Below are 13,225 nucleotides of genomic sequence, written 5' to 3'. Positions count from 1 at the left end.
TTAATTATACAATTCATTACAAATGCTGCATATTTACCTCTGACATGTAAATTCAAAGTTCTATACAACTATCTTGAGCTGCATAAGTTGACCGAAGGTCAAATACTGTAGACAACTTCATTACCTTCAAAGAGGGAGATCTCCCTCTCAGCTATGACAGCTGAGTGGCAGATTTTGCACCAACTTCATTTTCAAGTGAAATAAATGACCTGTGAATAATCTGTTTTTACTGTGACGTAATCACATCAGCAGTGTGACATTGGAAATAAACTCATTATTCACAGAAAATTGCACAATTCAAAATTTGTCTATAAGGTGTACTGAGAAAATAGCTTGAATTTACCAATTATCATAAATTTAAAAATTAGGAGATACAATGGCGGATCCATCGGGAGGAGGGGGTCCCTTTTTTTGAACGATCAATGTATTTTAATGGGAACTTATGGTTGGAACCCCCCTTTTTTGGACGATCAATGCATTTAAATGGGGACTTATGGTTGGAACCCCACTTTATCCTGGGTTGGGACCCAACCCCTTTTTAAAATGGCTGGATCCACCCCTTAGATGTAGTATGATTTCCATCAGGCTTCAAATGACTAGAAGATATATTAGCAATTTTTCATTACTTGTTGACATAATGCTATTTTTGCTTTTTTTTTTGTACTAAGAAAATTCTCTCATTTGATAAATAATTTGAACATGTTGTTAATGTTCTCTCTATGACTTCTGTCTCAAAGAAATAATAAGATGCTTCAATTTCAAATGTAAAAAGATTTAGAATTTTCTTCTCTTTCTGACCTATTGACCCTACGAGTTCTAGGAACCACAAAATATTTTTCTCATGGACGTCTATATTTTCTGAAAAACTGTTTTTGATTTTTCTATTAATGTCATACCTCTACTAGCAGATGACTCCCTTGAACTTTGACTCATTTTTAATCTTCTACCTTCCTGAAAAAGATAGCAAAAGATGTTTAATTTGTCATATTTATAATTACTAGATAAAAGAAGATGTGGTATGAGTGCCAATGAGACAATTCTCCATTCAAGTAAATAAACATGTGAATGCTATCTCAATAGCAAACAACCCATAATTGTAAAATATAAGTGCATACTGTGGATTCATTTATTTTCGTGTGTATCAATTTTCGTGGATTGAAGAAAACTTGCATATTCGTTAATATTTGATTTTGTGGTTTTGCCAATCTCTGTATACAAAACCTACTGAAAATATGTTATTTGTTGAACATTTGAATTCGTAGTTCAACTGTACCCACGAAAATTGGTATCCAGCGAATGATAATGAATTCACAATATTCTAATAGACTATTTTCATTACCTACTTTTGACTCCAGTTTATATTATTTTTCGACAGGTCACCTACGACATCCTGGTACTCAGTCAATTAAGAGCAGTCATAATAAATAAAATCAAACATTGAGTCAGTGTATTTTGAGGGGAAATATTACTATTTTTCGATTAGTCTGTCGTTTTAAGAAAATATGAATCAGTATATTTTCCCCAAGAATTGTACAGATTAAATAAAAGCTTGATTTTACTTTTTCACATTGCTCTAACTTGACATGATACCAGGATGTCGTAGGTAACCTGTTGAAAAATATAAACTTTGGAGTCAAAAGTCGGTAATATGAAAATAGTCTATTGTAAAATAACTACGGTAAATCATTTTGTCAATATGTATATGGAACATTTTTTATTCCAATTGTGTCTTTTTTCTTGGAAAATATTTAGTACAAGGAGAGAATATTCAATCTCTAAATGTTAATATGATTGTCCCCCCCCCCATCTTTCTGGGTTACAACACACCATGTAATTTATTGAATTTCATTATCAAATAACAACTGAAAACGATCATGGCTTCTAAAAACTCATTTATAAACTCTGCAGCAATCTGCAGTTTATCAATTTATAATTCAATGTCAATTAATCATACAAGGTGCCTAATAAAAATACAGACAAATATGTCAAATTAAAATAAAATTTTATTGTCATAACTGATAATCCGCATGCATAGGGGATGGCATGACTCATTATCATGTTATCCATTTATCACATCAATAAATTAAAGACAATTTATAAATCGGTGCTTGTTATATTCTTATTTTTTTGGGGTCATTTGGGGATAGTATAAACAGAAAAAGATGTGGTATGATTGCCAATGAAACAACTTTCCACCAGAGGCCAAATGATGTGCTACTTTTTGAGTAAAATGAGGTCGAAATTTTGTATATCTCTGTCGAAAGAAAGACAAAACTTTTTTGTTTTTAAAGACAAACACAAATTTTTTTTTGTAAAATAATTTGTAATTTCTGTATTTTATAAGTATCCTGAAAATTTATATATTTTATATTCAGAAATATCTCATATTTATCAAATGTTCATGAATGTAGAAAAAAAACATCATTTTTTGCTGTATATTTATCAAATTTAAAAAAATTGCACTATTACGTTTTCATAAAAATTGGCACACATAATCTTCTCGTGTGGTCAAACCTTACCAAATGGCATTTTAAATAAGAGGGGTCCATGAACTTGTTTTCAAGTTAAATAAGTTTGAATGATAAAAAGCAGTCGAAAACTGAATCTTTTCCCGATAAGTCATAGTTTGACGTCGCGAAAATAACAATTTACGTTAGCAACATCATTACCTCCCCTGTAACTGTATTGTATGCCTTAAGACTTAGTGATCTACAAATAGACAAGGAAAAAAACTTATTGAACCCCCACTTCAGTGGATACCAAGCAATTATAAAACAAAGATGATATACAGCGAAAAATGACAACCACTAAATTACAGGCTCCTGACTTGGGACATGTGGGAGAGGCACATACAAAATATGGCAATGTATTTTTTGCCATTAGGCAAAATTGTATCCTTTGAGCCTAAACTATTTTCTTTTCATCATGAACTTACATTATTTTTTATATTTCTGTATACATTAATGTTCCCTTAATCAATTTGTTTAAAAAAAGACTCAATCCAAGTCATATAAAATCGTTCAAAATATTGACAGATGTCCACAAAATAATTCCACTCGCTCAACATTGGAACGGAAGTGACAACCCCCTAAACACACGAATGATGTTCACTAAAACCAAAGTTTTTGATGGAAATGCATCAAACTCGAAAGTTGTCTATTGAAAACTGATTAAAATAAGTTTTTGTCAAGTTCACAGGGGGTCTCATTGGGGGGTTCCAATCTGGATCCTGCTTACTGTTTTGTCAGATTCCCGTATCCCGCTTACACTATGTGCGTAAGCAATTCTCATTTTTTTTGTCACTTCCCGGGTCCCGCTAGACCTCATTTCCCGTTTTCCCGACACAATAATTTGACTTTCACGTGTCATGCTTACAAAAAATCAGCAATCCTGCGTCACGCTTAGACCCCAATGAGACCCACTTCACAATTAAAATGAAAGTCAAACCAGTAAAACAAGCTACATCATAAGAATGTAAAAGAAAACAAACCTAGATAAACGCTTTGATATATTAACCTGGAATATAGAATAGGGAAAACAATTCTCATGATTTTATGTATATTGGATAATATCCTCAAGTAACTCAAAGATTCCAATTACTTGGGGTTTGACCTTTCCTGCAGGCCCGTAGCCAGGAATATCCAAGGGGGGGTTCGTTGGACTCATGAACTCGACTTTAACAGTCACAATTTGAACAAAACGTTGACTTTAAAAGTGCTTATTTGATTTCAAGGGCGGGGGGGGGGGGGGTCGAACCCCCCTGTCTACAGGTATGTCCTGCATGGTGAAAATAAATCACTTTGAACAATCATCTAATGAATATTTTTGTATCAGAATTTACAACAAAAAATAAGTATTCAAAACAAAAACATTTTCAGAATTAAAGGCATGGTGGGGGTGGGGAGGGATTTTTTGTTTTAGCCAAATATGAAATTTTCATTTTACTTATAATTCTAAAAACTTTTAATGCAACCATCCACAATTAAACATTTCTCACTACCATCAACAGCCCTGATTTAAAATGTGGCCCGTTAATTTTTCTTTTTTCAAAACCACACAGAATTATTTTTGCTCATTATATTACATTTACTTAAACATCAATATTAATGCAAAACCTCTATATTTAAATAATACTATGGCTCGTTAGTATATAAATGTTAGTATTTAAATAAAAATTCCAATAATAGAACGTTTTTTCCAATCAGCAGAAAGTACATTTATACATGTCTGCAAAATTTTAATCCTGGAATCTATGATGACCTCATAATATTAATGACAAGTTATTTAGTCTATGTATTAAATGTCTCTGCTATAATCATACATTGTAAATAAACTAACACAATATGGTGCAGGCAATATATTATTGCTTATATACTTTTGCATATTCGAATTCCTTCACCAAGATTTAATAACTGAGGTTAAAATACTTTACTATGTACAAAATGGTGTATACAGATAACTAAATTTTTGTAAACAAGGATGTATAATGCAACATGTGCAAAGTATACAATTATTTCACAACAAACATGACAAACTAAAAAGTTACTTCAAATAAATTAATAATCAGTATCAATATTAATATAGACAGAAGTTATAAACTATTGAAATAACGAGCTTAATTAATTCGCAATAATTAATATAAAGAATACATAATACACATCAGTTAAACAGATACCTTTCATAACTATACACTATACATATATTCCTTCTCATAATAACAAGTCTAGTGTCTATTTATAAACACAATATATTTACAAGATCTAATCTGGTGTTATGATATTGACAAAAATACTACAGGTGTAAATTTCACAATGTAATCAATTACACAGGTAAACATGATCCAATACACATAATACAATACAATGCATTCCTCTTACCATGTTTTTAAATTACTTTAGAAATTAAGATTGTCTACACTGCTGCAGCATGCTTCTTCTGTGTCAGCCATTTAATGTCAGATGACCTTCACACTGTGTGTGGATTATTTATGAGTTACACAGCTGTGATTAGTGGGCGGAGCTTGATTTGCACAATGCCATAGTTACAGAATTTTAATTGGACAATTTTGGAAGGGCTCTCAACATAGTATTGACTATGTTGTGAGGCTCTAAATGGGAATTATAGATGAGTTAAATGTGAGAAATGGTTTTATTAATTTTTTCTTACAAAAAAATGGTTAATCAATGTTTTAGATATTTTGCTAAAATTAGCGTAAACATTCTTTTTCATAGAGAAAATTAAATAAGCCTAATAAACAACTAGGATGTTTTAAGATAAAACCTTACTGTACAGAAGTGTATTTTGTTCAAAGAATTCTTTTCTTATATCAAATATGATAACTTATAAAAATTTTGAATTTAAACGATGTTTCTGAAATACACTGCAGTTTCCTAACATAAGAATTTGTTTCAGACTATTCTAATATTTATGTATACATATCAATCTTGGTATCATTACGATCATTATTTTGAACTTACAAAAAAATAGCCTCGACATATGTATATGATTGATTGATTGTTGATGTTTAATGTCACTTTCAGATCTCTTGGCTTATATGAAATGGTGTCAATTAAAAAGAACGAAGACCTTTGGGAGGAAAACTGTCAATTCTAGTTATTTAAGATCAGAGTTGAACACAACGGGTAATAAGACTGTTTGAACTTACAACCTCAGTGTTGACAGGTTAATATGATTGCTGAAGACGAAATACAGACCATTCAGCAACAATTTAGGCCCATGCAATACATGGAAACAAATTAAAAGATCTGTCAATCAACATACTTATATTTTCTTAGAAGACAAGTTTCGTCATGTTTAACTTGTATGTTTAACTATCTATTTGTGGATTCAATTATTTTATTATCATTCTGTTACAGTGTATATATCTGTGTGGTTACTTTTATGTGGTTTTGGTAGATTATCTTTTTACAAATCAGACATCAAATCTATGGAAAAATAAAGAGATGTCATTTGAGTGCCTATGAGACAACTATCCAATAGGGAAAAAGAATGAGAATGTTAACAACTATAGGTTAACATATAAAGAATTCTACAATGAGCAAATCCATACAGTAAAGTTAGCTCTTAAAGGCTCAGACATGAAGCGAAATACATTATGATCATTTTATAACTATTCACTACGATGACCTATACATGTATAGTTGTTAATGTCATTTTGGTCTTTTGTGGATAGTTGTCTCATTGGCAATCAAACCACACCTCCTTTTTTTTTTTTATATATTCCCTTAATTGAGGGATTTGAATCATTCTAAGTTACCTATTACATGTTGAACTAGAGATTTTTCCAATGATCAGACATAAGGTCATATATTGGACTTTGATAAAACCTCATATCAAAACACAATTTGGGAGCTACATGTATTCTTAAAATTCTTATGACATAAACAAGTTACATGAGAAAGGGTTGTTGCCTATTGACATTTGTGCACAAACGGGTTGTTGACCAATAGATATTTGTACATATAAAACATGGGTCTCTTTTATTTGCAATACTCAAAATATTACGGTGTTGTTCAACTAACATATAGTGCACCGAAAAGTGAAAAGTATTCCTTTATTTAGTAAATGGTAGTCAAATACCACTTTTTTACAAATCATGACTTTGGCTTTAGTTTTCATTTTGATTTCAGGTTTGCACCAACTCGGTCAAGAATTCAAATGACAATTTTTGGCCAGTTTTTATATCTGGAACCGGAGAGCACGTATCTACTCTACAAATTCATATCGTCACCAAAGGGATTCGAACCCCGGTCGTCTGCATGACAGTCAGTGCGTTAACCCACTGAGCCAAAGAATCGATTCTCTAGCTCAGTTGATTAAGACTGGCTTTATATGTTCTATCTGTACTGAGGGGAAGCAACCCCGCTACAATATCTGAAGAGCAAAAGACAAAACAGATGAAATGAAATTGTCAGGTCTTAAAATTAAAGGTGATCAAGTTCAAACTGGGATATGAAAATAACAATACAGGTAAAGTCAGAATGAATTTAATCAGATCTGTAAAATCTCATCTTTTAAAATTCATCACTGTTATATATATATATTATAAAGCTGATACTAAATTAGAAGTCAATCTGTTTAGTTTACCGATGGTAAAACTGGAGATATTTGCTTAAAATTAATAATACATTTGATGAAGTTCATACAAATTTATTTATCCAAACAATTCATAACAAATTGAAAAAAATTTAACAAAGAATTCAATATGACCTTGAACATTTTATAAAATACATCTTACAGGTACTTTATCTTTAAAAAGCTTTTAAAGAAATATTCTAGAAAATAGTACAGAACATCAAGGGCAGATAATCAAACTCCTGATAGTTCTGTACAGTATTTCTACATAATGGATTAATTGATCTGTATGGCTCCAATATCACTAAATAAGTCAATGTTACTTATAATAGAATAAAAACCTTCTCTTCAATTGGTTGTCTTGATGTAACCAGTTCTTCTTCTTCTTATGTCATTAGGGTTCAGTGGGAATGTCAGCAGTGTGTCACAATCTTCCCATGAAAGATGCAGTGCCTCAGGCTTCATCAAATATGTGCCAGTTGCCAATGATTCTTTTGTGAAGAGCACAATTAAATATGGTTAGATTTCAGATAGTTGTTTTTTTAATGCTTGATGACTACTGACTTCTTTATTAACTTGGGAATAAACTGAATATTGAATTTTCCCAAACTTATATATAGTTATCAAAGGTACCAGGATTATAATTTGGTATGCATGTCTATCTCATGTATCTGTAACCACTAACTGTGAAACCACCAGCCTTGTATGGAAACAATAAAATGTTAAAATCCTGTCAACTTCAACTTGGTAGATGAGGCGGTTTCATAGGAGTGACCGTAGCTGATATTGGGTATAACACCTCTGGCTGTGTCCATGAACTTATAGGTGCAATAATTCATTGAAAACCTGAGACTATAACAACTCCCAACTTGGCTGATGAGGTAGTTTCAGAGGCATGAATGAAGATGACACTAGATATAACACATATTGCTGTGGCCACAAACATATAGGCGCAATATTTCACTGAAAACCTTAAACTGCATCAACATTAATCTCCACATTTTTAGGAAAAGCTGTCTACCAACTTGTTATTGCAGACAGACATCTGTATGTTGTGATAACCATCAATATCTGGGATGTTGATGTCTTTCTGTTATAAGTGGAAGTGGTTTGGTCCAATAAAGATGTTGACACTATAAATATAAAAAAATATATGTCAGAGTACTTTCAATCAATCTCAAGTCCATTCCATCAAGCAATAATACATTAAAAATATTGATGTCCCTACCCCTTTATACACAACTTAACCTCATTCTTCATTACAGATTGAAAGAATTAGTCAAAATTTGTTTCATGGGCATACATAAAAAGATCAACGAGGATGCAAATATCTTGTTTTAAGTAAGGACAAATCATACTTTGTAAATAAAAAAACAACATATCAGATTCCAACCAAAATTTCTCTTAAAATTGAGAATGGAAATGGGGAATGTATCAAAGAGACCACAAACTGACCATAGAAAAACATCAGCAGAAGGTCACCAACAGGTCTCCAATGTAGCGAGAAATTCCCACACCCAGAGGCGTCCTTCAGCTGGCCCCTAAACAAATATATGCTAGTTCAGTGATAATGAACGCCATACAAATTTACAAATTGTACACAAGAAATTAAAATAACGCCATACAAATTTACAAATTGTACATAAGAAACTAAAATTTAAATAATACAAGACTAACAAAGGCCAGAGGCTCTTAAACTGATTATCAAGATGTTAGAATTATGACTGATATTCAATCATATTTCTTACCTTTGAAGAACATGATTGTCAACAGACAATTAGTATTCCTATGGGAACCAACTGTGCCCCTTTTCTTGCAAACTTGTGCCTTTATTCCTGTAAGGTGACTTCATTCAAAAACTTCTAAAGAAATATGGAAAGAAGCTGGCCAAAATCTTTAGCCTCTTCTGATATTATATAAACAAGACCTTTCACAGAATAATTCAAGGTTTAGTGATTATGTTGGTTTCTGTCTAGCAACATTTATAAGATACATGTACATGCTTCCTATGATGAATTATTTGAGAGAGGGTTACTGCATACAAGGAAAGCTGTTGAAATAAGGATTCCTCATGGTAAAGTAGAAACATCCATTCAAAAGTTTTTTGGTCACTATCATAATTTTGTTGGTTGTTACGGAATAACGAGAATATCTGTGTGTTTCACAAATGACCAATAATAATATGGTTTCTGATTGCACATGAGATGTTCCCGCTCTCTAATATACGATTTCACTATTGTTGTGACGTTATCTTCGTTAGAGTTCCAATACAAGTATCATTGTAAGCAGAGATTCTTTTACTTGGCATTAATTTGTGTCTAATGCAACCACTCTACAATAAATATGCTCCCTTATAAGAGCAATTCATCACTAAATTTTTACTTGGAAGGTGTATAATCACCATTACCAATAGTGGTGAAGAAATAGTTTACCTTCTCCATGAGCACCTGAGTTCATCCCTAAGGTTCTTGTACCTCAATCTTTAGTTTTCTGTTTAGTTTGTGTGGACTGTTATTTGTCTTACTGTCAATTTTTCTTTTCTGTTTGGTATGTCTCTTTTTTATTGACTTCCAGTTTTTGATTAATCCCTGCCAGGGACCCTGGTCATTTTCTCCCTCTCTTATAAGATGTCACACTACACCATGAACCTTCTTTAACATGTTCATAGGATGATTATTGGTGTTTTAACACCATTTAAAGCCACACTTTTGGGCTTTGTGGCAGTCAGTTTATATTGGTGGAGGAAAAACAACAATCCTAGATAAGAATCAAATGCACCCACACAGACACACTCACAACCTCAGTATTGACTTGCTACTGATTACAGTAGTAGAACTACTTAGACCACAATGGCACTTGGCCATTGAGGCCCTGCCACCATCAAACTACCAGCTGTGTTTACTGTTGACCAATTGTTGCAATTTCCAAGATGTATTATTGCCCTTCTTACAGAGAAAATAAACATTGTAACCAGCAATACAGGTTCTCCACATTCTGTGGGTACAACTCTGGCAAACACTGACCTCAAGCGACTCCCAAAAGCAATAATTTCCTGTTTCTTTGGTGATGTGTTGTGAGAGGAGTTTGTGAATTATACATGTACCAGGATGTAAGATGAATTGTATTTTTATATTTAGTTGGATTCATTATTCCAATTTTCATGGTTCTCATTGGTTAATATGAACCACAAATTCAAATGTTCAACTCAATACACATACTTATTTTCTATTGGCTAACACACAAATCTGTTTCTTTTGCTTGATTCAAGTAATGAAATCAAAGTTATCAGACAAAATTTGATATATTGATTAAATGGGTAACATCTAGTGGCAGATATTGCATGCATATTTATTTATCAATATGCTATTACAGTGTTTTCACTAAAAAAAATTGAAGACGAGTCAAGGTGCTGGTCATTTTTTAACAGGACGAGACCAACAGTGAGAAGATGAAATTTTATTACTATATGATTCTAATCTTTTAAGTCCACTTTACCAAATAGAGCAAAGAAATGACCTACTGTAAACCATCAATCATGATTGATTTTGTGAAAAGTAAAAACAAATTTAAACAATTTTTTGCCAATATTTAAACTCTGATCTACCCTTTAATGTGGTACCTGACACTACAGGGAGATAACTCTGTAAAAATCAGTTAAACGTTTTAATCACATTGTATTGCCAAGGAAATATTAAGCTTCTCAATAATCAAAATTGGTGTTTATTCAACTGCTACGTCTCCAATGAAATTTTTTCCAAGAAGTGTATGGTTCAAAGTTTTTGAAATTTTTATATTTTTGTTAAAGGGTCAAAGTAAATACTTGGTCAAAAATTTCGAGAAATTAAACGAGCCAAATTTATTTTTAGTCAAGGTGTTTGGTACCACCTTAATCCACCTAAAATTCATAAAATGGTGATATAAAAATTGATGCAGTTAGCTAGAAAGGGATAAAAACGCCAAAAAAACAGTTTCCACGAAAATAAGTTGGTATACAGCAATAGTCTCTTTTCATATTACCAAATAAGAACGGGTTCTATATTTTATTTATAGGTGACCTACTCTGTGGTAAGACATCCTGGTACTCAGTGAATTACGAGCATCCAAAAGAATTAAAATCAAATATATAAACAGTGCAATTTGGGGGAAAAGTTTACTGCTTTCTGATGATTTAGTCACGTATAGAAAGCATTTAAAAAGAGTAAACTTTCCCTCAAATTTGTACCGATTAAAATTTTGAATTTACTTATTTATGTTGCTCTTGCTTGACCAAGAACCATGATGTCCAACAGCAGAGAAGGTTACCGTAAACCTGTCAACAAAATATAAATTATTGAGTCAAAAGTCGGTAATATGAAAATGGTCTATCATAATTATTGACTAAATATCCATCACAATTCACTATAAAATATAAGTAAATAAAAATAAGTGTTTTTTTGTTACCTCAATCAGCTCTAGATCTCTTTTCCTTGCTTCATATCTGATGTCTACTCTGGTACTTTGATCAACAGCAAATATTGTGGGTACTGCATCTGGTTTAAGTCTCGGTCTAGGTGTATGGCCTATCAACTTAGTCTGTAACATAATGTAGTACTTGTTAGTTAGGTACTATATGGTTTAAGTCTAGGTCTAGGTGTATGGCCTATCAACTCAGTCTGTAATTTAATGTAGTACTTGTTAGTTAGGTACCATATACTATAGAGGGTTATTTTTACGGGTGTAAAATTTTGCGATTTTCATTGAATAAGGTATACAATATATTTTGGTGGTTATCATTTTGGCGAATTAAAAACTTTTATCTATACCTTTGCATGTGCCATTTTAAATTGGCAGTATACAATATATTTTGGTGGTTATCATTTTGGCGGATTCAAAACTTTTATCTATACCTTTGCATGTGCCATTTTAAATTGGCAGAATTTATTTTTGGTGATTTTGTTATATCCGCAAAAATAAGCAAAAATTTGCATCCCCCGAAAATAACCTGCTATACAGTAATATAGTAATGGGGTACTTACATAAGAGGTCTCTAAACACATTAGCTCCAAATGGAGCTTTCTTTAGTAGAAGCCATATTCATTTTGTGAAACAGGGGGAAAATGTGAAAGCATAAAAATATAATATATGCCGAAAAACATATCAGGAGCAGCATCTGGTGATGTCTCATAGCCTTAGAAGGTTACATGTAAAGTCACATTCTTTTTCACTTTTATCATCTAATCAATATAATTAAAACTAACGCACTCGCTCATTTTTTTATGCTTGGTCGCTGCTTGGTTTTACTTTACACTTAATTTTAATCAACCAATCATCCTTGCAGCTTTTATGAAACCTGCTAAGGAATTCAAAGTGTGAAGCCAAGCTAATCACCGTGTATCATCAGTACACCAGATATAGGTACTAACCAAGCAGGCGTGATCAATTTTGACATCACACGGTAACGAAAATCTTTGCTTTGTTCACAAAATATCAATGTGGACCTCAACTCTAACATAATTGTTGTTTTAAGAAATTATTTGGTTGTAGGTTGATGATGAGAGATGTCTCATTATTATCCCCAAACAAGAACGATTACTATAAACATGTGCAAATACTTGTCAAAGAAGTTGGTACTCGTCTCATCCGATATAATTCCATATTCATTGCAACTCTTTTTCTGATAGAAGGCCACTGTGCGTATGTAATAAGTATAGCTGTATCAATAATTGGTATTGAAATCTTTCATGCATATGTGTTTTCAATATTTTATTCTGAAAAGAATCGTTGTGTACGATGTTTAGCCGACCACATAAATCCTTATGTATGGTTCATAGTTAATTTGCTGCACACTGTTCACAAAAACTTTATTTTCATACTCATACCCAAAAAGTTTCAAGTAATGAGTAATCACAGGTAGGTTTATGATTGGTAACTATTACTTTTGCCCTGTATTAGCTTTCTTTTAGATAAAACATGTAAATGTAACACCAATTGTATCAAAATTATAAGTTGGGTGTTGACATTCACAACTATTTGCACATTTACAAGTTAATTGTTCTTAATAGAATATAAAAGTAGTCTTATATATAGGAAAAAAACGATATGAAAATTATTTTGAAGCATTTGAGAAATGTACATTAAATATTGATAAAAC

The 13,225-nt window shown here is 32.1% G+C and overlaps 1 protein-coding gene and 1 long non-coding RNA gene across 6 annotated transcripts in view; one reads left to right on the top strand and one right to left on the bottom strand.

The window, feature by feature from the left end:
- Positions 1–13,225, bottom strand: part of LOC143054738 (uncharacterized) — a 76,080-nt gene that overhangs the window by 32,560 nt on the left and 30,295 nt on the right. For 3 of the 5 annotated variants that reach the window (XM_076227773.1, XM_076227772.1, XM_076227775.1), the window contains 2 exons: positions 11,536–11,667; positions 897–951 (listed from right to left, as the gene is read on the bottom strand). In XM_076227773.1, the coding sequence (XP_076083888.1) occupies positions 897–951; positions 11,536–11,667 (187 nt within the window). Of the gene's footprint in view, positions 1–896; positions 952–4,877; positions 5,013–11,535; positions 11,668–13,225 lie in introns of those variants that run through there. The other 2 variants (XM_076227774.1, XM_076227776.1) reach the window with 2 other exon arrangements.
- On the top strand, positions 5,541–7,664 carry LOC143054740 (uncharacterized). Its single transcript, XR_012971811.1, has 3 exons — positions 5,541–5,642; positions 6,651–6,990; positions 7,494–7,664. It is a non-coding gene; the product is annotated as an uncharacterized LOC143054740 (long non-coding RNA).

This window comes from Mytilus galloprovincialis, chromosome 12, assembly GCF_965363235.1.
Source record: "Mytilus galloprovincialis chromosome 12, xbMytGall1.hap1.1, whole genome shotgun sequence".
NCBI classification, from domain to species: Eukaryota; Metazoa; Mollusca; class Bivalvia; order Mytilida; family Mytilidae; genus Mytilus; species Mytilus galloprovincialis.
Note: the sequence above shows the minus strand (reverse complement) of the source record. Positions and strands in the feature narration are given on the sequence as shown.